The sequence below is a fragment of the Zeugodacus cucurbitae genome, chromosome 5 (assembly GCF_028554725.1).
Source record: "Zeugodacus cucurbitae isolate PBARC_wt_2022May chromosome 5, idZeuCucr1.2, whole genome shotgun sequence".
Classification (NCBI taxonomy): domain Eukaryota; kingdom Metazoa; phylum Arthropoda; class Insecta; order Diptera; family Tephritidae; genus Zeugodacus; species Zeugodacus cucurbitae.
Window position 1 is genome coordinate 44,978,369 of NC_071670.1, and position 27,581 is coordinate 45,005,949.

A 27,581-nucleotide genomic window follows, 5' to 3' on the forward strand; every position below is an offset into this window, starting at 1 on the left:
GGGTAATATTAGACTCAAGGTTAAAATTCAAGGAGCACTTGGCGTACTCGTCGAACAAAGCAAACAAAATATATAACGCATTATCAAGAATGATGGCAAATACGGGCTGCGTGCGTTCCAGCCGAAGATTTTTAATTGCAAAGGCTATGAGCTCTGTAATTTTGTATGCGGCGCCAATTTGGATTCAGGCGGTAGATGTTAAAGCGTATGCGAGACCAATAAACGCAATACATAGACTGTCGGCAATAAGAGTAATAAGTGCTTTCCGAACCATATCTAGCGATGCTGCTGAAGTGTTGGCCAGCATGCCGCCTATTGACATCCAGGGAGATGAATTCGTGCGACTGCATATGGTAGCAGCGCCCCCCTCAGAGAATAAAAAGTTAGACGAGAGGAAAATGAGCATCTTGAAGTGGCAGCAACGGTGGGAAGCCTCAACTAAAGGACGGTGGACACACAGACTAATACCAGACATCCATTCGTGGATATATAGAAAGCATGGTGACCTTGATTTCCACCTGACCCAAATTTTAAGTGGTCACGGGTGCTTCAGAAGTTACCTATACAAATTCCGTAATGACGTTAGTCCGTACTGTCCGGTGTGTGCAGAGTCCGTAGAAGACTCTGAGCACGTATTTTTCTATTGCCCTCGATTTTTAGATATAAGGGAAAAGTTGATAACAACCATGGGTGGTAACTTGACGGTGGAAAATTTGACTGCACTTATGTGTCAGTCCTCTGATAATTGGAAAGCTGTTAGCGAAGCGGCAGCCATAATAATGACAGAATTGAGACATCTACAACAGGCTAGGCGTCAGTCAGTCCGCGCTATAGAGGAGACTTAAATTGTCTTGACACTCCCATGAAGTAATACTTAATCCGGTGGTTCCGTGGGAGTGTTTTGTGCTGGGAGTAGGTTAGGTTTAGCGGATTAAAGTTCCGCACTTCGGCTTTCGATGCTTCCCCCTACTATAAAAAAAAAAAAAAAAAAAAAAAAAAAAAAAAAAAAACACACACGGAGATACAACTGTTTATAGCTTTGATATGTGCGCACACCGGCTAGCTATGCGAATTGCTTGACATATTCTAACTACACGCTGACGGTGAGTTATGTGATTGTAGAACGACGCCGCCGCCGCCGCTGAGTCGACAGCGCTGCCAACGGTCCAAGCTGTCTTTACACAACTGATGCGCTTATATATAGATAATATATGGCGTTTGTGGCTTTATTTCGGTGTGAGTGAGCGGTGCGCGCATTTCTAGATTTTCAGTTGGAATTCTGAAACGGCCGGTTACGGTTTATACGATTGCTCTGGTCTCTAGTGGAAGTGCAAATAGTACAGAAGAAGGATAAGAATCCTTATTTCTTTAAAAATATAAATTGTGCATCGAATATTTACTTGAAAATGGTGCAACCGTCGAATTCTGTGAGGTGAGTGGGTGTATCTATTTTTGTGTGTTTTCTTAACTGAAAAAGTGTCCAGGGCGTATGAGTGTTATTAACGCCAGTGACCACTGCTTCGGTGGTAAGTGCAACATGTGCAAAGAATTATTGACATTATTTTTAAATCTAAAAAACTTGAGAACCGAAGCAGCTGGAAAATGTGGCGCGCATAAAAAATATTGTTTGTTTTTTTTTTCAAAAGACATGTGGGAGCGTGTGAGCTGCGCGTACATATGGATATATATGTGTATAAAAATATGATAATTTTTTTTTTTAATGCGAGAATGTAATTGTTTTTGTCAGCTGCTCATAGAAACATTAGAAAACTGTATATATAATCACACTTATATACATACAATTATATATAAAATAGATAGATTACAAAATTCTAAAAATTTAAAAAATTATATATTAAATCAAAACTTGCAAATTTCAATATTAAAAAATATTTAGAGTTGCCAGCTTAATTTAATTTTAAAAAAATATGAAAACAAATACTAAGTAAAAGAGTACAGCATAACTAAAAACGTTTAGCCTTTAAATACATTAAAAACTTGTGGTTTTCATAAAAATTACAGTAGGGTTGCCACCCTCAATAAATTTTCAACTACAGTTTAATCCAAATTTTTTTCAAAATAATAATAATTTGTATAAAATTAGCACAAATAGTAAAAAAAAATTATTTAGAGTTGCCAACTGATTTAGAAAATTAAAAAAAAAATAATAATTTAATTTATTTCATTTTTCAAAACTTACTTTAAATTTAATGCATTAATTTAGAAATATTATATTATACGGCACATTTCAGTATGTAAAATTAAATTAAAATAAAATTATTTTAACATAAAAAATGGAAATAAAAGAAATTATAAAACAAATTATTTCATGAAATAAATTTCCCTTTCATTTCTTTAAAATTTATATTCTACATAAAAAAAATAGTTTATATTTGTATTTGAACTGTTAAATTTATTAAAAATTAAGTTATTGTGACTTTAAATGAGCTCTAAAATATTTATTACATTGATTACTCCTAATTAAGTGTCAACTATCTGTTGACTATCAGGTTATCAATCAGATTACAATAGTGTAAAAGCGATTTAATCTGTTTTAGTGTTATTTATTAAGTTCAAAGTTTTATGAAAACGACCATTACACTTCATATTATCACCGCTCCATGCAATAGTAATCAGTACCTTTGACCAAATACTCAAAAAACAAGAAAACTGCTGATAAGAACATACAGTGGAAGTTTAGTATGAAAGAGTAAATAAACACATATTAGTAAAAATTATATCTACAGTGGAACTTCTATAACTCGAAGATCTCAAACTCTTGAAAAGGCAATATAAGTCAAAGTTCTTACAAATTTCATACCATAAATCGAACTTTGCTACCAGGGCATAATACAAAATTTTAAATTTTACCATCGAGGCAGAAAAGAGTCCCTATATCGTATGGAGGCGAACAAAAAATATGATATTACATAAATCATGTAACAAAGACATGGGATACAGACATCAAGAGCCAAATCTATATTTTACAGATGTTTGAAAAAATTTATGTTTTAATAAAAAACTTTTAAAACTCGAAGTTTTTTTTGTGGATTATCGTGATTCGAATTATGGGAGTTCCACTGTATATACATGCATACACGATGTACTACATATATATCGCTTACAAATTTAGTATATTTTTTAATTATTTACTGCATTTTAGGTATAAATAAATAATTTCGTATCTAGGGTCGAAATTTGAACTAAAGCTGATTATTTTGTCATTACTGATATGATTATCTTATCAATAGAAAATGTGTTTGTATGTGAATAACGAAATTGAATGCATTTCTGTTTACACAATTCGTAAGAGCTAAGAATTTTGAAGTTAAACCGAGTAGATTTCGAGTAGTAATAAAATTTTAGGCAACAAAATACATGATATTTCTACATATGTATATGAAAAATTATCATATTTAAATACTTTTTATTGTGGAAAACTGTAACTAATTTTGCAATAAGCTTTTTTGAACTTAAAACTTTTTAAATACTTAAGGAACTGCAATTAAATTTTTAGTTTATGTAAACATACATATATGTAAGTCGTTTAACAATATTTTTGCTTCCAAGTAATTATACAACGATAACATGTAATTAGATCCACGCATAGCCTTCACTTGCCGCGTCCAATCGCTGCAATTGCTCATGTATGCCTGTGCATAAATATTTGTAATTCAAGTTCAATGCGATTTTAACGCGAAATAACAGTTATCTAACAGATCACTAATCACTAGCATTGACATTGGACACCCCTTCCCTTTTACCATAGATTTTCCACTTAGTCGTTATTACTTATATTTTGCAGTTAATAATTTGAAACGTTATTGTTGCACTTATTACTGTATATATGTAAATATGTTTATTTATATACAGGCAATTCGGTTGAAATTATTGCTAATTTAGCTATTAAATTTAATTTCGTATGTAAATATATTTATATCTATTAGAAATGTTAATGCTAAAGCATTTGTTTATTATAATTTTCAAAAAAGAAACATAAAATACAGAAAAAAATTGTACAAAAATGGTCGATCCAATTGTACTCGCTTGGGTAAAAAAACAAAAATATTTTTTTCTGTACCCAAGCGAGTAAAAAAACAAAAATATTTTTCTCTGTACCCAAGCGAGTACAATGGCATCGAATGGGTTAAGAATATTATTCTATCCAAAGATATCGCACTTTTATCATTGCTAGGAATTCCAATTTTTTAGCTCCATTGCAATCCTACCATATCATCACCTTCTCGATACTTATGGATCAAGGATAGAGCTCAAAACAAGTGAGGAATTTTTTTCACAAGAAAAATTTTTTTCAAGGATCGATCTTATCCTACTCCAGAATTAGCATCAATTGAGTATGGAGAGGTGTTTTGTTGAGTAGCCTAAGGAACAGTACTTATAGTTACTAGTTTTACTTAGAATATTTAATCAAGCTTCAGTTTTAATTCTCATCATGGGACCCTGCTATTCGTTGTGTATTCAAAAAATAACGGGAATTTTTTAAGTTCATGTGTTAGGAAAGTCCAACTGTAAATTTTTTTTAAGTACATGCCCCTGTAGTATTCAATGCTTACTTTATTTGTATCCGCCGGTAAGATTAGATGCAACTTAATAAGCTTGGCAATTTTCGTTCGTTAAAAGCTCACACTTTGTTGCTTTTTCAAAAACAATACGTAACTGTAACGATACTGCAGCCTCCATAAGCGTCAGACATGAATCCATATGACTTTTTCCTATTTCAAAAAAAAGAGAACCTTAAAGAGCCGTCGTTTTACTACCATACGAGAAATCGCTGAAAGAGTCAAAAGCTATCGCTGCGTCGAAGTGTTTCGACGATTGGAAGTAGCGCTGGTATAAATGAATCTTCGAATGGGGACTATTTTAAAGGTGATAACATATAAATGTTATATGCATACGAATTAATTTTTTTTTGTCTAAAAACACGAAAATTCCCGTTATTTTTTGAACACACACACATTTTTTAAACAACTATCTAAAAAGTACATGCGGTCTCTTCTGGTAATTTCGGTATCATCCAAGATTTTTTATCACAAAAATTATATAAAATAAAAATTATTAATTGAACTACAATTAAACTACATGATGATGAACAATAAAACAATATTCATATTATTTATTATATTATATTGTAGTTATAAATGTGCTAGTCGCGTGCTCATTGAACTGCACCGCATGGCTGCCGATTGCGCTTGCGCGGCAATTTAGAAATAAAACAAGTTAATTGGCACGGCATTTAATAACAATATGCAAAAGGTTAATAATAGTTGATACCGTGTGTGATTAAATAAAATTGAATGAGGTAAAAAAACAATGCTGTTAAATTTCACTACAACAATAAAAATGCTGTTAACTTTTGAATGACAAGCAACTACAAAGTTGCGAAAAAACACGTTTAAACAAATACATACAGCTATTGTTTACCGCTATTTATACTTAATGCCAATTTAATGTCATAATCTAGAACTGTACACACGTGTAATCAATGTATTTTCAGTGTTTAAGTTAATGGCTTGTTAAAAACGCTTCTTTTTTTGCAAGTCATTGAGCAAAGTCTCTATAGTGATTTCAAGTGGAAGAATTAAAAAAAAAATTAATTTATAAACAATTATTAACACTTTTTAATTGTAAGACGTTTTTAATTAGTTGCATGTACAGTTAGTGATCTAATAACAGGATTTGTGAGGAGTAATTAGTTCCATATAGAGTAAATGAACTAATAACTGGATTGCTGAGGAATAAACTCGCTTAAATTGTATTTAATGAGCGATTTAAGATAATAATACATTTATAATAATTATTTTTTTTTTAATTATTTTTTTTTTATTATTTTTTTTTGATTTCTAAAACGCACGTGTTTTGCTATATATTATTATTTTTTATGTAAATAGTTTTCTCTGTATGTATCCACTACCCTCTGACACTAATCCATCTTGTGTAAGCGCTAATGACAGTAGTCGGCCATTAAAATGCAAATAATATTTAATTGCAGAAATTAGTAATAATAAAATTCAATGAGAAATGTATGTAAATATTTTGCAAAATCAATTTTTTTTTTTCTAGTATATACGAGTGATGGATTTTATTGGTTTTTAATGACTTGCGATTAACGGTTAATGTCACATTTTCTAATATTATTCATACTGAAACGTTTTAAGCTTAATTAACGCATATTGCATGTGGACTGGGGCAGTATATATAATTTAAGAGCGCCAGACCATTTTTTTAATATTTTTAATAGGGTTGCTAACGCTTTGAAAGGCCTTTTAAGTGTTTTCTTTTATACTCTCGCAACAAAGTTGCAATCCTTGCAACGAAACTTTGCACACATGTTCCTTGGGACCGTGAGAGGGTTGCTATTGAAAATGGAATCGGAACACTGCCACGCCCACAAAATGGCGAACTCCGAAAACATATAAAGTGTTATAACTAAGCCACAAATGGAAATAAATATGGAAATAAAATTTGGTATGATGGATCGCAATATGAAGGGGCATATTTGGATGTAATTTTTTTTAAATGGGAGTGGGCCCGCCCCTAAGCAAGTTTTATGTGAATATCTCGCAAACCAATAAAGCTATATTAACCAAATTTTCTACAGTGATTTCTCTTACATACCCCATCACACACCATGAAAATAATTGAAATCGGATAATAACCATGCCCACCTCCCATACAAAGGTGATGTTGAAAATTACTTAAAGTGCGATAACTCACAAACGAAAAACGCCAGAAACACATTTACCGAAGAAATGTCAGAAGGGAGCTGCACTCAGACTTAAAAAAAATGGAAAATAGGCGTGGCGTTGCCCACTTATGCGTCAAAAACCTTATCTCAGGAACTACTCGACCGATTTCAATGAAACTCGGTATATAATATTTTCATGACAGCCTCATAACGCGGATGAAAAATGCGCGAAAATGGCTCACAACCACGAATACTTCCCATTTAACTCAAGTTTGAATTCCATCTGATTCCCTCAACAGTTACATATATATTACGAACCAATGAAGATCGCGGAATAAAATTTTACACAAACACTGTATTTGAGGCGTGGCAACACTTGTGCAAAAATTGTCGAAATCGGACTATAACCTTTTAAGGCTTCAGATATCGAACATGAAGAACTTAGTGCCAAAGCGTAATTTTTCACCGAAAAAATCATTAAATCTCACAGATATTTTAATTTAATTCAGAGGGAATCTGTTTCTTCTAATAATGTGTCACTTCACCAAAAAATATGAAAATCGGTACATAACTCCCCGTAGCTCCAATATATCTAATTATAGGTTTTATCAAAAATACGGCGTACAATATGAGTTATTAATAAATATATCAAGTTTTTCGAAACATCTCAATAATTTGAATATTTCTTTTTCTTCATCTTCCACACAGCGCCAATAACGCCGCCAGCACTAACAACAATAACAATAAGACCAACATTGATATTTACAATATCGTCACGCTGGTACTAGATATAGCATTGTTGATCTTCAAATTCTGGATAGCGATAATCGAGTCGATAGTCAAAACATTTGTGCCGCAAGAGATCAATGTCAGTGGTAAAACTGTGTTGATCACCGGCACTGGACATGGCATTGGCAAGGAGCTCGCCTTGCAGTACAGCGCACTTGGTGCTAAGCTCATCTGTTGGGATGTGAACGAGGAAGCCAATCTGCAGACGGTGAAGGAAATCAAGGCTTACGGTGGCGAGGCTCACGGTTATACGTAAGTGACTATACCACTATTAAACTGTGAATATAAAAAATTTTGATTAATTCTCGCTTAAAGGTGCAATGTTACAAAACGCGATGAGATCAACGCCTTGGCTGAGCAGATCAAGAAGGAACATGGCTTTATTAGTATTGTTGTAAATAATGCTGGTATTATGCCTTGCCATCCAATAACTGAACACACCGAGACTGAGATTCGAACAATGTATGAGATTAATGTGTTGGCACATTTCTGGGTGAGTGAATATAGAATTACTGTTAAATCAATAAAAAATCAGAGCTTGATTTTATATAAGAGTTATGAATGGTGGTTCTTAAGAGGATCACTACAACAAAGGGAGTAGAAAAGAGCCTAATTTGTACTCTTAACAATAACTTACCTTAATATTGAACTTTGTAGTGGGTCTGTCTCAAGACCCACCGAGGTTTGTGTAGAAGTCTGGACATGTACATGTTTACAAGTACATTGTCCATAGAACCCTTGGTTTTATGATTTCTACGAGCCAACACGAACTTCTCATTTGCAAGTAGGGTTCTTTCCCGATGTTCCTGGGAGACTGGGAAGAAGCTGTGCTCTGGAGTCTCGACTCCTTCTCTTCCCCTCTGAACTCTTCCTATGCTTTGAAGTTGCTTATTTATTTTATTTCATTCTTACAGATCATTCAAGCTTTCCTCCCCGAAATGGTCGAGCGCAATGAAGGACACTTTGTCGCCTTATCATCGTGTGCCGGTCTCTTCGGTTTACCCAATTTGGTGCCATACTGTGGTACAAAATTCGCTGTGCGCGGTCTCATGGAGGTGAGTAGTAGTAGATAAGAAAACTTTTTGGTCCCATTTAGCCAATGGATTGCATTGCATGAGAACAGTTACTAAGCTACGTTTTTCATTTTTGTCTACTTTCAGGCGCTGAGCGAAGAATTACGACACAAGAACCCACAGAATAATGTGAGTTTACTTTTAAATTGCATTTTTCACAATTTTAATTAATTTATTTAATTCTTTTATATGTTTCTCTCATATTCAGATCAAATTGACCACCATCTACCCATACATGGTCGATACTGGCCTGTGCAAGCGTCCACGCTATCGTTTCCCCAGCCTCTTCAAGCTGGTCAAGCCCACCGATGCGGCAGCGAGCATTATACGCGCACAACGTACCAGCACCGAACACGCCAGCATACCACGTGATTTCTTGTATTTGGAGAAAGTCGGCCGTTTGCTGCCACGCAATGCTATGCGGCTGGTGGATGACTTCCTCGACTGTGGTGTGGACTCAGATAAATGAGTGGAAATAAAATTTTATAATTTTTATAATTTTAGAGTTAGGCCGCATTTATATGCCATTTTGTTGTTTTTGTTTTTTTTTTCATAGAAAGTACCAAAAAAAATATATACATATACATATGTATATTGTTAAGTAACATACATACTTTTTATATTACCCTTTTCAAATTATGCGCTATACGTTTAATACGATTTTAATAAAAAATAAAAATAATATTTTCGTAAAATTTTACATAAATGTTTTTTTTTCATTATTATTTATCCACATACAGTGTTACATAATGGTTGATGTATGCTGGTTGTTTGGTTTTATATTGAATTCTGTAGAACGTTTGTCTTTTGAACATGCAGATAAATACATACAAACATACATTATTGACTTTGAAAAAGAAAAAAAAAAACATTCATATTTTCTATTTAATCGTATATGCTGCAATTATTGTTTTGTGTACATGTATACAGAGATTTGTTTGTTTGTTTGTATGTTGGTTACATATAATGTTATTTTTTATTTGTTCGCTTTCGGCAACTTTTACGTTAACTGTGTTTTGCTGTATTAAATTTTTTTAATTTTATTTATTTTTTTTATTACTTTATTTAAATTTTATTTTTTATACATTTTTTAATTTTTTTTTAAGTTTCTTCATTTATTTTTTCATTTTTTTTAATTTGATTTTATTATAATTTTTATATTTTTTTATATATTTTATTTTAATTTTTTTCTTTATTTGTTTTATTTTTTTTTAATTTTATTTATTTTATTATTTTTCTTTCTAAATTTTATTTTTAATTTTTTTCTATATTTTATTTTAATTTTTTTATGTATCTTTATTTATTTTTTATTTTTTTATTGTTATTTTTTTATATTTTATTTTTTTCTTAATTTTTTAATATTTTTATTTTTTTTATAGTTTTTTTTTTTAATTTTCAAATTTTATTATTATTTTTATTTTTTTATATTTTATTTATTTTTCATTTTTTTTTTAATATGATTTTATTATTATTTTTATATTTTTTATATATTTCATTTTAATTTTTTTCTTTATTTTTTTATTTTATTATTATTTTTATTTTTCTTTTTCTAAATTTAATTTTTAATTTTTTTCTATATTTTATTTTATTTTTTTTTAAGTTTCTTTATTTTATTTTATTATTATTTTTTTTATTTTTTTATTTTATTATTATTTTTTTTTATTTTTTTATTTTATTATTATTTTTTTTTATTTTTTTATTTTATTATTATTTTTATTTTTTTATATATTTTATTTAATTTTTTTTTTTAATTTTCTTTATTTATTTTTTTACATTTATTTTTAGTTTGTTTTTTAATTATTATTTTTATTAGTTTTTTATATTTTATTTATTTTTCATTTTATTTTTTTTAATATGATTTTATTATTATTTTTATATTTTTTATATATTTTATTTCAATGTTTTTCTTTATTTTTTTATTATTTTTATTTTTTTATATTTTATTTATTTTTCATTTTTTTAATATGATTTTATTATTACTTTTATATTTTTTATATATTTTATTTCAATGCTTTTCTTTATTTCTTTATTTTTTTATTTTCTTTATTTTTTTAATTTTATTATTATTTTTTTATATTATTATTTTTATTTTTTTTCCAAAATTTTATTTTTAATATTTTTCTATATTTTATTTTTTTTTATGTTTCTTTATTTTTTTTAATTTTATTTTATTATTATTTTTTTATATTTTATTTTTATTTTTTTATATATTTTATTTAATTTTTTTTCTTTTTCTTTATTTATTTTTTTTACATTTAATTTTAGTTTGTTTTCTAATTATTTATTTTATTATTATTTTTATTTTTTTTTTTATATATTTTATTTTAATTTTCTTTATTTTTTTACATTTATTTTAAGTTTTTTTTTATATTACTTCCTTTAATATTATTCGCGCTGTTGGCTGCATTCGGCAACTGTCCTTCATACATATATGTAAATATATATCTCAAAAACTCTCTTAGCTATTATATATTTGTAGTTGTTGTGTTTATTTGTGTGTAAAATACATTTATGGAAATCACATAAACCCACCAAATTTCTGCCAACAAAATCACTTACAAATTTAACTATTTCATACATATAATATCATTTTGCTATAATTTACTATAATGATTACTTGTTGCTGTTGTTGGTATGCAATTACAACTAATTACAGTTAATATTGTATTTTGTGTTTATTGAATTTTTACTTTCACTTACACATACATATAACCTTTGGAATGTTATTATTTATTATTTTTGAATATTTCAATATTGCAATTCGAAATTTCGAAACTAATACTGGTTATTATTATTACATTTGATAAATAAAAAATAATAATTTTTTAAAGAAAAAGAATTTAAAAGCATAAATATAAGACTGTTTCAAATCATAATCGTCATATTTACAGTTAGAAATCATAAAAAATAATATCTACGCTTGGAAAATTGTCATATTTCACAGAAATTAATTAATTATAATAACACTATATAAAACATTGATTTATAAACATATCTGTATATATATAAGAGATTTCATAACGGAGTTTTTTTTTAACATAAATGAGTGTAGTTGCAGTAAAAAGGAGCAAAGCGCTTTGGTTAATCACATTTTCTTAAAATTACCACCTAAAAGTTTAAAGCCATTCATGGTTACTTAGTATATACATACATACACATATATATATAGTGTATATATAATGCCCTTATATAGTAAGTAATATTTGTATATATCGGTTGTAAAATTCTTTTTTATTACTTTGGTGCTAAATTTGTGTTGTTTTTGTTTTTTTCCTTACTATTTACCGTTGCTAGCAAAGTGATGTTGTTGAAACTGCAAAGGTTGTGGTTTCTCAGATGGTTGTTGGTATGTCGCATGCTGTTGATTGTTGTTATTAGCGCTGCCACTACCACTTCCAGCCGCAGCCGCCGCAGCTGCTGTTGTTGTTGTTGATGTAATCAAGGTGGTAGCAGCATGACTGTAGTTTGTAGTTGTGGCCGCAGCGGACGTTGCGGACTTCGTCGCGCCAGGCAGCTTTAGCTGACGTATTTCGGGAAAGAACTCAATCATTAGTATTTCCAGCAGCTCCTGTGGAGTTTAAATTAAATATTATTACAAACAAATTTCGACTTTCAACGCATTTGTACGCACATAGAATAGCTGCTTGTTGTATGTGGGATTTTGCATGGCCTCAAAGACCTTCAGCACACCGTGTTTAGCCGTTTGTGCGCCCACTAAATTGCACAGCACCTCTGGTATATGATCCATGAGCAAATCCTTTGCTGCATTGCGTGTCATCTCCTTGATGTCTTCCGAACGTACAGGGTACGAAGAGGCCAGCACGCCACCGGGCCAAAATGACTTCAATATGGCGGAGAAGTAATAGTGCAACATCGATTCCTCGAACAAATATGCCACGGACTCGCGTATTTGTCTGGAAATTATATAAAATTATATATTTTTTTTTATTTCTTTTGACTTGAACCTTTATTATCCAACCTATTTATTGTTCTGCCATAGGTGATCTGCACAAACGATATCAAACTCTTGCGCAACCACTTGAAAACGCCACCCATATCGAATATTTCACCTAGCAACGCATACAAAGGTTCCGCTATGGAGTCTTTGCTATCCAAGTCGGCTAAAAACTTCGAGTCTGCACTGGGATCACCTTCCAGATAAGTCGAAATATCCTCGTCATCACGATGTAAGCCCCAAAAGGGATCGTTCGCTTTGCTTAATTCACCGGCTTTCGCGGTGTCACTTTTGAACAATGTGGATAATGAGAATTTCGACTTCTTCGGCGAGGGCAGCGTCTGTTTGAGATGTTCCGAACTGGGACTGAGAAAACTGTAAATCGCCTCGCTACCATTTAAATGATCGTCCTCCAGTATGAACTGTGGTTCAATGAATAAAAAAATTAAGATTCTAAAATTATTGATTTTCCAACAACAACAATATAGTAGTGATATTTACATTCAAAAACTTTTGTATTTGTCCTTTAGCCTTTTCAAGCGCGTGACGATCATTTTTCAGAAAGAAAAACTTGAAGTTCGTTGGCAGATCGAGTGATTTAATATTCGAATTTACGTGACGTAGTTTGCGTTGCAACTCCTGCGAATATTTTTTAATTTAAATAAAATATTGAGAAAATAAAATAGAAAATTCGAAATCCAAAAATTTTAAATCGAAAAATTCGAAATCAAAAAATTCGAAATCGAAAAATTCGCAATCCAAAAATCGAAATGCTACTCACATGCACTTGATTTAATGAACGCATCACGACCCAACCGCTTGATATAGCTCCCGGACGCGCTTGCAGACCACCAGTTTTACCCGAACTGCTGCTGTTTTCAACTGCACGCGGCATATTGATATCTTCATCAACATGCACGAGTATCATGAACTGCAACGACTCCTTTTCGTCCGAAATTTGTAATTGATTTTATATATATTAATCAATTAATCAAAAGTTGCAAAAATAAAGTTTCATTTATACTCCGCATACCTCCACGCTTTGTAGCGTCGCCTTCCACTTGCCCAAATGTTCTGTCCACGCATCCGTGCGTTTCAGATGTGTCTCCGTTTGGCGTTTCTCATTCTTCAACCACTCCATCTCCTTCTCCAATATCTGCAACACTTTCGACTCAGGCTTCACCGAACATTTCAGCGCATCCAACGCCTGACTCTTCTTATCAATACGCTCCTGCAGCTGTTCCAACTTACGACGCGCATACGATGTGTGTGCTGCGACATCCAATGTCGTATTGGCACCATCGGCGCCCTCAAGCGCAGCGCTTGACTCGTCCGAGCTGGCATCGCTGCCGTTGATTGTGCGCAGCAATAAGGTGGGATCTTTAAAGTCATCCGCATTCAACGCCTCACGCAATTGACGATATTGTTCACTCAACACAAATGAGGCGTAATACTTTTCTTCGAGTGTTCTCAAAATATTCTTTTGTATGTCATATAAGATATCGGGACCGGTGTCGCCGAGCAAAAATGTTTCAATAAGTTTGCGTTCATGTTTGTCAATTTGTATTTCTGGTTTTGGCACGCGTATGTAAGTGTAGAAGATTTCCGTACCCAACTGATGCCAAGCAGATTTGTGCGAATGTTTCAATTCCTCTACGGCCAAGTAAAAGCCCACTAGAGCGCTGGCTTTTAGTGGTTCCAAGAAGATGGTTAGATAACGGCGACCAACGGCGGTGCTTAAGACTTCAATTAGCGACAAGTCCTAGAGTAATTATAAATTAATGTTAATCAGTATGCAAACTTATAGTTGTTTTTTATTTTACCACATCGCTCGTATAATTGCCGTTCCAACCGTACTTGGATAAATTCTTCTCACACTGCGATTTGGCAAACGTCAGCTGTTGTACATAGCGTTTCAAACGCACAGCGGCATTCATTTCCGACTTCGACAGACTGTGATCTTCGGTGTCAGGATCAAGTCCTATAAAAAAAATATTAAAAATAAAATAAAATAAAATAAAAAATATTAAAAATAAAATAAAATAAAAATAAAATAAAATAAAAAATATAAAAAAAATTAAAACAAAAAATATTAAAAAAAAGTAATAATATATTAAAAAACAATATATAAAAAAAATTAATAAGTAATGAAAATAAAAACAAATTAAAAAAAAAAATATAAAAAAAATAAAATAAAACAAAAAATATAAAAAAAAAAATAATATAAAAAAAAATAAAATAAAAATATTAAAAAAAAATATATAAAAAAAAAATTAAATTAAAAATATTAAAAAAATAAAATAAAGTTGTAAATGAAATCAAATCTTATTATCTCACTCATTATGTCACACACCTTTGGCACGTTGCAAATTTTGTATTGTAGTCGCATGCATCAGATCATTTACAATGCTTTTGCGTATTAGAGACAGCTCCTCCAAATTGCCAGCGTTATTTATGATTTTTAAAAAGTCTTCAAAACTTGCTGCATACTCATAACTACGTTTACTAATGGCCGCCGCTGCCAAGCGTGTTTCGATATTTTGTACCACTTTCTGATTGATGTAATCCGGTGAGGTGAGCATTTTTATCAATGGAAAGAATACTGCAAAAAGTTCGACAAATTCTAATTAACACGAGCGAAAACGTTGAAAAACATTTTCTACGCACTTTTGTAAGAGAGTATCTCGCTAAGTAGCACTTTAAGCGGTGGTAGTGAGTAGCCGCGTGGCAGTAAAAGAATGATCATAATTTCACTAAGCCGACGTAGAAATTTCAATTCCGTATCCTCATCCACTAGATAGGAATTTGTGGAGAACACTGGTGGATTGCCGGTTTCAGCGCTGTTAAAAACGACGAAAATTAAAGTTTTCATTAATATTAATTTAAATTTTTTTGAGGTTAATGTAATTTTTTTTTTTAAGTTTAAACCTACGCTCTTGCTTCTGCTATGCGTATTTTCTCTAAATGCACCGTTACACGGTTCACCATATCCACAGCTATAATTTTGGCGGCATCGATTTTCAGCCCACGATTGTGTAACTTTTGTATGGCATTCCAAAAGTCCTCGCGCACAATATCGTTCATCAATTTGGGTTGAGTTACCACATGACTACAGGAGGGTTAAAGTATTAACGAAAAAATATATTATTTTATGAGTCATATGTAGGAAATATCACATAGAATAAAGCTATATGTTGATTAATCGACAATATTTAAAGAAATTCATTTTGAGGCCTGAGTCATGTTATTGTTGTAATAAGAAATGCTGACTCCAATGACAGACACAGACTGATAACACTCACAAGCCTGCCATTGGTATGCTAAATATTAACACGGTACGTACCCCAGCCAATGGGTCATAAAGTCACGCAGCACATATTCAATAAGCTGTTGCAGCTGTAAGTCCACGGTTTTACCAAAGATAAGTGGTAGATTTGAGGCATTCTTAATGGGATTGGGCAGATCGAAAATGTTACTTCTGTAATATAAAAATAGTTGTAAATATTATATTATGTAAATAATCATGAATATTATAATATGCACTTACTTCGTGGCATTGTAAAGAATATTAGTTGGTTCACGTTTCGGTGGCGGCGCCTCTGTGCTGGTAAAAATGTAGTGCACATACACTGTGCTGGCCACAGCTGCGAATTGAGAAAATAATAATTAAATAATTGATATATTTTTCCAGTTTGCAGAATGTGCGGTAGCAAGAAATACCATTAACTGGCAATCACTTCAATTCAATTTAAATATTTTTGATTTGATTATGAAAGTGATATACACACACGCACACAAGCGCAAAAGCATAATTGAAATGGAATGTATGGCTGATAAGCGTGTAAATTGATAGACTAAACAAAAATAAAACAACTGAGGCGTTGCAAAGAAGCTATGATAGTTAATTATACATATTCATATATCACACTCACCTGCTAACACCAGAAACGTGGAATATATAAAGAATATGAAGAAGAAGAAAAATGCCGGATAGTACCAAATGATGGCCAATAGCGTCAGCACTGCAGCGGAAGTGATTACCTTCCAATTCAGTTGTAGTAGACGTAATGCGCGCGTAGCCAAGAGAAATGCATTGCGTGATGTTAGTTTGCCGGTGCTTAGTATGTGCCATGTAGATAGCGACGTTGATGACGATGACAACGCTGCCGTAGCAGTAGCCGTCGACAACGGATCGATGGGAAACAACGGTCGATCAAGGGTCATTTTGAGGCAGCGTCACGCCCGCGGCAACTGACGTGGTGTGTGCTATCTCACAAGCGCTTAGTTGTCAAATACGCGATTTATTGCTGTGGAATACTTTCCTTTTTAATATTTTATAGCGTTGATTGTACGCATTGTACAGACGACCTTGTTTTATTACGGGCTACTGTCAATTTGTGGATTACAGCAGGTGCTGTGTCACACGCTCGTCAACCAACATATGCAAGCACTTATATAGCAAAACAAGCCGCAGCAATATTACAGCATTTGCAGAGAAGTTATTTTATTTAATAATACTAAATTTTCGTAAATGATTTATTTTAAAATTTGAAGATTTTCTTAATCGCTTGTAGTGGGCAACAAGTTGAACAATTGACAAAATGACAGCGCGATTTGTGGGCGTCGACGCGGACAGCAGTTGTCGTTTGTATCGGCCTCACAGTGCCCCCAAGTAATTATGTACATTCATATGTATGTATATTTATGTATTTATCGCATTCAGCTTCCTTGTAAATAATCTTGAAACCCAGTGTTGAAAATGCATTACAAGCGCTAGCCTTACATACTTGGCTTGCTAATCGTATGGATTATTTATTATTGCGTTTTAAATATCAATTTACTTCCGCTTCCGATTAAAATTTAGTTCATTTTTACGCACAAAAATTGTTTGCTCTTTTTATGTAGTACTTAGATAACAAATCAGTACTGAATGATTCAGTTGTAGTTGCGTCAGTTTCTTTTCACTTGCCGTCCATTTATAATCAGAATGTTAATGTGCGTACTTCTGTTTCTGTGGGAACTCGCCCGATGACTACTTCACTGATTTCTGTTACGGATTTAATTGCCCCACCACTTAAAATTCTGATTGACTCCAATAGAAGACGGGCTGAAAAATTTTTACAATCAAGTGATTTGAGAAGATGGTAGGAAACAAAATTCATAAAATGCGAAAATGTTGTTAAAAAGGAAATGTCAGACAGACGAATGGGTGCGCAAAATGCAGAGCCCGTGTTTTTGTACGAATTCGCTTTTTAATTGGATTCGTAACTTTGGCGCCAATTTTTTTAGACGATTTATTTACTCAAGATGGCGCTGTTGTTCGTGTAATATTGCTTTGCATACTTTCGTAAACAAGTAGGAAAATATGAAAAGAAAAGAGGAAACTGATAGCTCAGATTGCACCCTGCGCGACACATTTTGTTCCTTAAAGTGTTGGCTAGAAATTTTTCGTCTATTTTATTATGTAAATTACGTGAACATACATATTTAAAACAATAAATAAACATTATTAATTGATTGATTGATTTTATTTGTCCGAAATCGTGTGACCATAGCTCTCCCATACTACTTAGATATACTCAAATTGTAATGAAGCACATTGGTATTTTTTCTCCCTTTTTCGTTCCCCTTTCAAATGCAAAACAAACAAGGTTAATATTTATTAATTTTTCTATTCATTTATGAATGCCTGTTACACATTTTAATCAAAATAAGTTTTAGATTACATAAATAAGATATGTAAATAAATATTTGCAACTATATATGCACATTCTCATTAGAAACCCCCACAAATCACATATGGGTTAATGTGCAAACATTCATTGCGAAAATGGAAATCGAACAGAACTGCGAAAGTTGAAATTTTGTTAACAACTATTACTTGCCGGGGAAACAACAAAAAAAAAAACAATAAATACTTGTACAATAACGAAACTAACGCTATTTTCAACAGGATTCATTCTGCGAAAAACCAAAAAGCGTTTGAATTTTATTTAATCCCTTACAAACTGGAAATTTCGCAAATCTGGATGAAACTAGCGAAGTTATGATTGCCGCCTCTGAACCTTTGGTAAGCAGCGTATTAAATTGTATTTATAAATAAATGTTTAATAATCTAATATTTTTTATGCAGGAGTTCATTCCTCGGGGTCGTCAGGCGGTTGAGGAGCATCCGGGTCCCACCGATGTAAAAGCGCACAATCACTTATCCACAGAACATGTGCTGCTACAACGCATGCAGAATGTGAATATTTCCGCATCGGATGAGCATAATGAATTTTGGTGTGTGCGTGAAATTTTCGAGGATTTGAATGAAGATATAGCAAGAGCGCGTGGCAATCATTACAATGAACAAAAGCATGGGCAAAACAATAAGCCAACAAATGCGCAGTGCGACAAAGATGAAGGTGACAATGAAGCATATTTGCTGCAGCAACAGCGTGTGGCACTTGCGGATGTCGATTATATGTGCGAGTATCTTGTTAATTCCGAAGAGGAATTATACGTAAAAAAGAACACAGCAGTGTGGACAAAAGGTGCTGGTAACAATGTGCTTCGAATAAAATTTTATTTTAATGAATTTAATTGAAACAGGCCTATTAGATGAGAATGGCGTTATGCCGCGTTTATGCTTCACCTGTGAGACACCAATCAAATTTGCTTTCTTCTGCAGTAAGTCATTTGTAACGGGTAAGCGCGATGCACGTAGTCAAAGCAAAGGTACCAACAAAAAGTCATATTCGGAGGAGGAAGAAGACTTTAGCGCAATTTGCCTAATCGGTAAGAAATAGCAACACTAATTGCGTAAATTATTGATAATTTGATTAATGTTTTATGAAATATTATGAAATATATTAGCTTAAGGCCCCAGATGCCATAGCTTTAACTTAATATATTGTTCTATAATTTAGTTAGATATAGTTTCAATATTCTTGTAAATAAATAAATAAATAAATTATTTTTAATTTTTTTTTTTTATATTATTTTTAATATTTTTCTTCTATATCATTTTTAATATTTTTTTCTATATTATATAGATCAGTCAGCACTCCACATTTACTGCAGTAACGGTGAAGATTACCTCTGTAATCTCGAATTCCCGGTGTCGCATGTGTGGCCAACGTCATTTGGCATACTTTTGGAGAAAGTAGCCTCCAGCGCCATTATACAGAATCACGCAATTTCAATGCCGCGTCTCTTCTCGCTCGCACATCCATTACAAGAAATATGCCCGGTGATCTGTAAAACGTCAACAAATGTTGGCTATCTCGTTGAGTCCGACTACAATATAATCTACACTTCGGAAAGCTCAGATCTTGTGCTGTTATATGACAACAGAATAGGCAAGCAATTTATTGCGCGTTTACGTAAAGCCACCGAAGAGGAGATACAATATGTGGGCATACAAAATGAAACTGCGCTTGGCGGCACAGTTGGTGGACTGCCGCAACACTCTTTAAATCGTGGTGCTGGTAGCGGTATTGGTGGACAAGGTTAAATAATTTAATTTCTATTTTGCTTAATTTTACTAAAATTATTGTTGTTTAGCTACACCAAAACACAGTACCGCACATTTGGGACGCTCCAGCTTGGGTAATCCTAATTATTCTGCGCATATTGGCAAATTTTTAACAAGCGCGCATTCGCTGAGTGGTGCTTTTGGTAACTTAAAGTAAATATTTAATAATAACTGTAAATATTTGTTGTAATAACACTTTTTTTCTACATTAAGTCGTACTGCTTCGCCCTTAAATCACTTGCAGTCCACTATTGGTCAGCACTCTATATCAATGCAAGATATAAGAAAAGTGGGACAAGCGCAGCCCTCAAAGCCCATAGTACCGGAGTTGTGTTTGGAACACATATGGACCGAAAGCACGCATGGAAGGTACGTTTTTTTATTTATTTGCATATTATTGCTTTGTATTAACTACTAATTAACCGATTAGCAATCGTGAATTTGGCGAAATCTCCAACCGCGCTTTTATACACACCGACTTGGTGGGACAAACATACTTCTGCTATTTACTACCTTTCTCCTGTAAGCTACAGCTGGTGCGGCTCGTTAACTATGGCACGAAAGAGCTTAAAATATCAAGCAAAAGCTTAAGCATACCCGCCAAAGATGCGGTGTCATTAGAGGTATTTGTTATTTTTGTAAATTTAACTTTAAATGAAATTAATTTTTGCTTATTTACATTGTAGCGTCTGCGCATGATTGCCGTTTTGGATCCTTCCGGCAGTTTAATCTTATATACCGGCGCTGTTTTGGTGTCCAAAGTGCATGTGGCAGCAGCAATGGGTAGCACTAGTGTATGTGCGGGCAATTTGACGCCAACAGCGAATGCAACGGCAAGCACACTCGCTGGAAAATCACCAAACACATCGTTTCCACGGTAAGTTTTCGGAAATTTAGCTTTTAATGTTAGTTAATTCTGCATATATTTTTTATACATTTCTTTACTGTTACTTTACAGACGTAGCAGCCTCTTACCCACAATACAGAAGCCCGCCGATACAACGTTCGAAGAAGAATTACATCTTTTATCGCCCGTACATCCGCTACAACCACAATTTCCCAATCGGTAAGGCTGAAAGTGAGGTTATATTCGTAGAAAAAATTAAATTCCTGCTTCTTACAGTAAAAACAGCAACATTTGCTTGAGTTTGCGCGATCCGGCTGGCAATCGCTTGACTTTGGTCTACCCATTCGGGAAAATGTATCGCATTGAGTTACCACAAATTAATGAAACCAAATTCATTTCACGTTGTATGGGTGCGATGCGTCGTATTTTGAATAGGACACAATTCATGCAGCTCATAACGCGTTGGTATGGCGCACGTAATCCGCCGGGTTCGCGCGACTACAGCGGCGCACAAGAGTGGGATATTTTTCGCAATGTGCTCACCGATCTCATGGGTTGCGGTGCAGCCACACATGAGCCTACCAATAACGCTTCATATTCCTATAATGCTGATGAGCCGAAGAAGCGACGTAAAAACGATGAAATCACTGAAGGTACCGTTGCGGATTGGGAATTTATGTTGGCTGTGCTCGATAAAGATGGTAGCGGTTGCGCTAACGATGGTACAAAAATGGAAACGGAACATGCTGCGGCAGCGGTGTGCAATATTGATGTGAGCGCAAGTTTGTTTAGCTGCTTGCCGGCCATCTTCTATGGTTTACATTTGTTGTATGAAGACTTTAAGCTGGATGAAACCATGCATGATTGCTTGCCATATTTGGCTAAGGTTTGGAAATTTTTTTTATTATTTTAAAATTTTTTTATATACATTTTTATAAAAAAAATTAAATTTTCTTAATAAGTTTTAATAAAAAAATAAATTCTCTAATAACTTTAAATAAAAAAATTAATAAATTTTAATAAAAATAAATTAATTTTTTCAAATAAATTTTAATAAAAATAAATAAATTTTTCTAATAAATTTCAATAAAAAAAATAAATTTTTCTAATAATTTTAATATAAAAATTATATAAATATTTTTTTCTAATAAATTTTATTTAAATAATTTCAATAAAAATAAATTAATTTTTTCTAATAAGTTTTAATAAAAAATTAACTTTTTCTAATAACTTTTAATAAAAAAAATTAAATTTTCTTAATAAATTTTAATAAAAATAAATTAATTTTTTCTAATAAATGTTAATAAAATTAAATTAATTTTTCTAATAAATTAAAAAAAAATATTTTTCTAATAAATTTTAATATAAAAATTATATAAATATTATTTTCTAATAAATTTTATTTAAATAATTTTAATAAAAATAAATTAATTTTTTCTAATAAATTTTAATATAAAAATTATATAAATATTATTTTCTAATAAATTTTATTTAAATAATTTTAATAAAAATAAATTAATTTTTTCTAATAAATTTATAAAAAAAATTAAATTTTTCTAATAAATTTTAATAAAAATAAATTAAATTTGTCTAATAAATTGCAATAAAATAATAATAATAATAAATTTTTATAAATTTGTTTCTCACAGTTTCTTCATCAATTCGCACTCGATATGCAACTGACAACATATACATTTCATTATACCTTGGATTTTCCACATTTCGTATACTCAACGAAAAAATTGTGCCAGCTTACAGAGGAGCATGCCACGCATATGCGCTCCAAAGAGCTGCTGCAAAGTGTTGCACCAAGCGTTTACAAGCAGTTGGAACATATTTTGAAGAGCAGAGACACATCACAGTACACATATGTGGAGGGTCTAAACGATTTGAGTCGAAATGTGCTACAGGTATGAGTGTGTGAAACCTCAAATATTCACTTCATTACATATTATTTTCACCAAAGGTCATCTCACTGATAATGCATGGCACAGAAAGAATTAAGGACTGGATTAAACCGTTAGAATTCGCCGACTCAGTGCATTCGTACTACCCGAAACGACCAAAACGTTTTATATCCACGAATGTGCCGCGTTCGGAACAAGTCATACAAATGTTATTAAATATGGGTATCACACGCGCTGACATCGCACGTTTGCCCGTCGCACTGCATCTCATCATCGCTGAGTGTTTGGAGCAAGCACGTCTCTCGCCGCCTATCGGCTGTTCAGCCGCCACTTATGAGCTAATCTTACGCACAGAGTTAGTTGCACATGCGCTTTTGCAGGACAATTCACCGGCTAACGGGGTGAGTCGGCCGCAACAGAAGTCGCATGTTGACGCCGAAGATTCGCTGTCGGCACGTTGTCCACCCGCCACGAATGGCATATCACACATGGAGGCCGCACTCGACGATGGCATGGATAATATCGACACTAAATTGCTCAATTTACGCTTTCCCGATGACATGCGCATTGCCGAAGTGCGTCGCTTGCTCACGTCCTCGGAACCGGTGCTCATTGATATTGTGCAGAAACCCGGCATGACCGATCATCGTTTCATTGAGGAGCAGGAGCGGCAGCTATTCGCCTTGTGCAAACGCACAATGGCGCTACCGTTAGGGCGTGGCATGTTTACGCTGCGCACCTCCATACCAACACCCACCGAACTGATGCCGATACCGAAGTTGTGCCTGTCGGGCAAGGAGCCTGTCAAGGGCGCCACAGTTGAAATGCAGCAAATTGAATTGCCACCCAATATGAGTCTGTGGCCATCGTTCCACAATGGTGTGGCGGCTGGTTTGAAAATTTCACCAAATGCACGCGATGTGGACTCCACGTGGATCGTTTACAATAAACCGAAGGGTCAAGAAGATGTCTCCACCGAACATGCTGGCTTTCTTATGGGTCTCGGTCTGAATGGTCATCTCAAAACACTCTCTTTCATGAGTATTTATGAATATTTGGTGAAGTGCGAAGAGATGACGAGCGTCGGTTTACTGCTGGGCATCTCCGCCACACATCGCGGCACTATGGATACTACAACCACGAAACTGTTGAGCGTGCATATTGAAGCGCTGTTGCCCACTACGGCGCTGGAGTTGGACATACCACAGAATATCCAGGTGGCTTCATTGATGGGTATTGGATTCTTGTATCAGGGCTCTGCCAAGCGACACATAGCCGAGGTTTTGCTGCAGGAAGTCGGTGAGTTTTGAAGAAATTTAGTATTTTTTGAGTTGTAGCAAACAAATATGAAATTCTACTTCTCATCCAATAGGTCGTCCACCTGGACCCGAAATGGAGAACAGCGTTGAGCGCGAGTCGTATGCTTTAACCGCCGGCCTTGCTTTGGGCTTGGTGACTTTAGGTCTGGGTGAGTCGCCAGCCGGTTTACTTGATCTGCAAATACCCGACACGCTGCACTATTACATGGTCGGCGGCAATAAGCGTCAACTCACCGGCTCACAAAAGGAGAAATACAAACTGCCTTCGTTTCAAGTGCGCGAAGGCGACAACGTCAACATCGATGTAACTGCGCCGGGTGCGACACTAGCACTCGGTCTCATGTTCTTCAACACCGGTAATCGTGCCGTTGCCGAATGGATGAATCCACCGAATACACATTATCTACTCGATTTGGTACGACCCGACTTGCTGATGCTGCGCACTATAGCACGCGGTCTAATACTCTGGTCCGACATAAGGTCCGACACTGATTGGTTGTTCGGACAGTTTCCGTCAAATTTCAAAATTGATCTGGAACGTCCCTATTACTGGGGCGATAAGTACGAGACGAGCGTGGATTATGAATCGGAAGCGTAAGTTCGATTTTGTTGAGTTTGAAAAATAAATAAAATGTTTCCATATCCCTCACAGTCAGGCCTGGTGCAACGTCATTGCGGGCGCCTCATTCTGTATGGGTCTGAAATATGCTGGCAGCGAGAATCAGGAAGCTTTTAAAACCTTACATAAAGCACTAAAGACATTTATTGGCTTCCAAAGTAAACACGTATTCGAATTTGCTGGCTACACAACTGTGGAGAATTGTCTTATGGTTATTCTAGTCTCGATATCTTTGGTATTCGCTGGCTCCGGTGACTTGGAAGTGCTACGTATCATACGCTATTTGCGTTCGCGCATCAGTTTTCGCGATCGTTGTCGTGTCAATTATAATCCGAATGTTACATTCGGCTCACAGATGGCCATACACATGTCGCTGGGTTTGTTGTTTTTGGGCGCTGGTCGTTATACCATTGCGAATACACCGGAAGCTGTGGCGGCGCTCATATGTGCCTTCTTTCCGAAATTTCCAAATCACAGCAACGATAATAGGTATGTATGTGCAGGGAGAAAATGTTTTTGAAAGTTTGAGAATTTTGCTTTGTGAGAAAATTAAAATTAAATTAATTCAATCTTAAGCGAATTATTTTTTTTGTTTATAACCTATAACTTCCTGCAAATGCAGAGATCTGCCTACTAACCTAACCTAACCTAAAACTTACGGATCCAAATAGGTTCGAAATTTTGCCGGTGGGGCTACGGCATCGCCCACTTATGGATCAAAACCCATATCTCAAAAACTACTCGAAATTCAATGAAATTCGGTACATAATACTTTCTAGACACCCTGATGATGGAAAATGGACAAAATCGGTTCACAACCACAACTACTTACCACATAACTCAATTTTGAATTCCATCTGATTCGTTCAGAAGCTACATTAGAAATCAATGAAGATAGCGATATAAAACTTTATACAAATACTGCATTTGAGCTGTGGCATCACTTGTGAAAAATTTGTTGAGATCGGGCTATAACTTTTCAAGGACCCGGGTATCGAACATGAAGAACTCAGTGCCTAAGGAAAAGTTTTCATCGAAAATATCGTTAAATCTCTCAGGTATCTTAATTTAATTCAGAGGGAATCTTTTTCTTCTAAAAGTGTGTCTCTGTACCAAAAATCGTTACAATCGGGTCATACCTTCACCTAGCTCCCATATACCTTATAGTCGGTATCATGATTCCGGTGGGCTTTATACCGCATATATCGGTTAATATGTGAGATATCTTATTAAAATTAAGTAAGCGTATAGCCTTGGATTGGAGTATAAAATATTCGGTTGCACTCGAACTTCTGCTTTCCTTACTTGTTTTGTATTGATATTACTATTATTTCTAAATTCTCCTCACTCTTTTTCAGATATCATTTACAAGCATTCCGTCACTTATATGTGCTCGCCGTTGAGCCACGTCTCTTTCTGCCACGCGACATCGACACGAAGAAGTTATGTCTCTGTCAAATATCAGTGCTGGAGGTGGGCAGTAAGGAGTTGCGACGCCTACCAATGGCACCTTGTATGCTGCCGCCATTGCACACTTTGCAGAAGGTGATTGTGGACGATGCCAATTATTGGCCGGTTTGCTTCGAGAAGCAGCGCAATTGGTCGCAGTTACTGTAGGTTTTCTAGTCTATTTATATACCCTTTTAAAATTACTATTTCACATTACATTTGCAGCAAAGCGCTGGAGAATTCCGCCTGCATAGACATTAAGAAACGTTCCGGTTGCCTATCGCATCTCGAGGATCCCGATCGTCTGAAGAGTCTGTTTGCGCAAACTCTCACCACAGAACAGTATACATGTTGGCATGTGAATGCCACGGCATTGGAGCGTTTCTCAAATGATCCATTTGTTACTAGTTTCACGGATCGTTTCCTGCACATCGACGCGGAGATTATCACGCAAGATGAATTGCTCAAAATACAACAGTTGACGATGCTCTTCTACAATGCCGTCATCAAGGATAAGATGCATGTGTTGCCCATTTATTTGACGACATTCAATGTGAGTTGAGTTGCCATAAAATTTTAAGAGAGAAAGAGAGATTATGCAAAAAAATTATTAATTCCCTCTATTTTTTCTTGTTTTCCTGCAGCTCATACAACGCGTACAACGCAAACCCGAATGCAATGATATTTGGCAAATAAAATTAATTGATTTGTATATGGAAAAGTATACGCAGCCGCACACACTCATAACTGCCGAATTGATGGGTGCGCTCTTGGAGAAATTTAAAGTGTTCATCGAGAATACACGTCGAGCCATGGCGTCTATTTTGCGTAGCTTCATCAGCAGCAACAGCTTGGCGCCAAGTATTATCAACGAATTGTCTGCGGTGGAATTGGCACGACTCTTTTCCGTGGTGAATTTCTATAATTTAACGCCGAACTTGTTGATTTTGGTTGACCTAAGCGGTACAGTTAACTACATAAGGTATTTATATGAGTTTAAAAAGCTCAACTTGGACGTGAAAACCATACATTGTTTAATTAAAATATTACTGCAAACCAGTAACAGTGAAGCTACTTAGAGGTTAAAGGTCAGCAAATTTGCTGTAACTTAAAACCTAATAAAATCAGCCTTTCAGAAACAAATGAAAAAAAACTATGCTTGTTAACAGTTCGAAGTTGATGATTTTTTATGTTGAAATATAAATATTTATTGCACAAATACGCTGCAAATGCAGAGGAACCGGCGCCTTTACTTACAATTTTGAAGAAAGAAAGAAATGCTTTCAACGTTTCAAGGATTTATAAAATGTTGCCTACATTTAGGATGTTTCGATGGATCAAGGTATCCCATACCGACCTTTTTTTTATCGCAAGCTCATAATATATCAAAATTTAAAT

At 34.1% G+C, this 27,581-nt stretch overlaps 3 protein-coding genes across 3 annotated transcripts; 2 read left to right on the forward strand and 1 right to left on the reverse strand.

Annotated features, from left to right (window-relative positions):
• Positions 1 to 1,129: 1,129 nt before the first annotated feature.
• Positions 1,130 to 9,274, forward strand: LOC105213735 (17-beta-hydroxysteroid dehydrogenase 13). Its single transcript, XM_011186782.3, has 6 exons — positions 1,130 to 1,432; positions 7,415 to 7,747; positions 7,811 to 7,988; positions 8,410 to 8,550; positions 8,656 to 8,697; positions 8,777 to 9,274. The coding sequence occupies exons 1-6, from the start codon at positions 1,407 to 1,409 to the stop codon at positions 9,035 to 9,037; spliced, it is 981 nt and encodes a 326-aa protein (XP_011185084.1). The 5' UTR covers positions 1,130 to 1,406; the 3' UTR covers positions 9,038 to 9,274.
• A 1,781-nt stretch (positions 9,275 to 11,055) lies between these two features.
• Positions 11,056 to 17,680, reverse strand: LOC105213737 (sorting nexin-25). The gene is made up of 13 exons (XM_054231635.1): positions 16,456 to 17,680; positions 16,071 to 16,167; positions 15,867 to 16,001; positions 15,456 to 15,632; positions 15,191 to 15,363; positions 14,877 to 15,125; positions 14,347 to 14,504; positions 13,557 to 14,285; positions 13,305 to 13,481; positions 13,025 to 13,162; positions 12,548 to 12,945; positions 12,200 to 12,482; positions 11,056 to 12,136 (listed from the first exon to the last, which is right to left on the reverse strand). The coding sequence occupies exons 1-13, from the start codon at positions 16,745 to 16,747 to the stop codon at positions 11,846 to 11,848; spliced, it is 3,297 nt and encodes a 1,098-aa protein (XP_054087610.1). The 5' UTR covers positions 16,748 to 17,680; the 3' UTR covers positions 11,056 to 11,845.
• A 671-nt stretch (positions 17,681 to 18,351) lies between these two features.
• Positions 18,352 to 27,419, forward strand: LOC105213736 (anaphase-promoting complex subunit 1). The gene is made up of 17 exons (XM_054231633.1): positions 18,352 to 18,593; positions 18,657 to 19,059; positions 19,118 to 19,303; positions 19,561 to 20,016; positions 20,072 to 20,195; positions 20,256 to 20,411; positions 20,473 to 20,665; positions 20,729 to 20,919; positions 21,001 to 21,108; positions 21,166 to 21,775; positions 22,539 to 22,799; positions 22,856 to 24,095; positions 24,169 to 24,709; positions 24,768 to 25,223; positions 26,093 to 26,347; positions 26,409 to 26,736; positions 26,828 to 27,419. The coding sequence occupies exons 1-17, from the start codon at positions 18,570 to 18,572 to the stop codon at positions 27,260 to 27,262; spliced, it is 5,967 nt and encodes a 1,988-aa protein (XP_054087608.1). The 5' UTR covers positions 18,352 to 18,569; the 3' UTR covers positions 27,263 to 27,419.
• Positions 27,420 to 27,581: the final 162 nt, after the last annotated feature.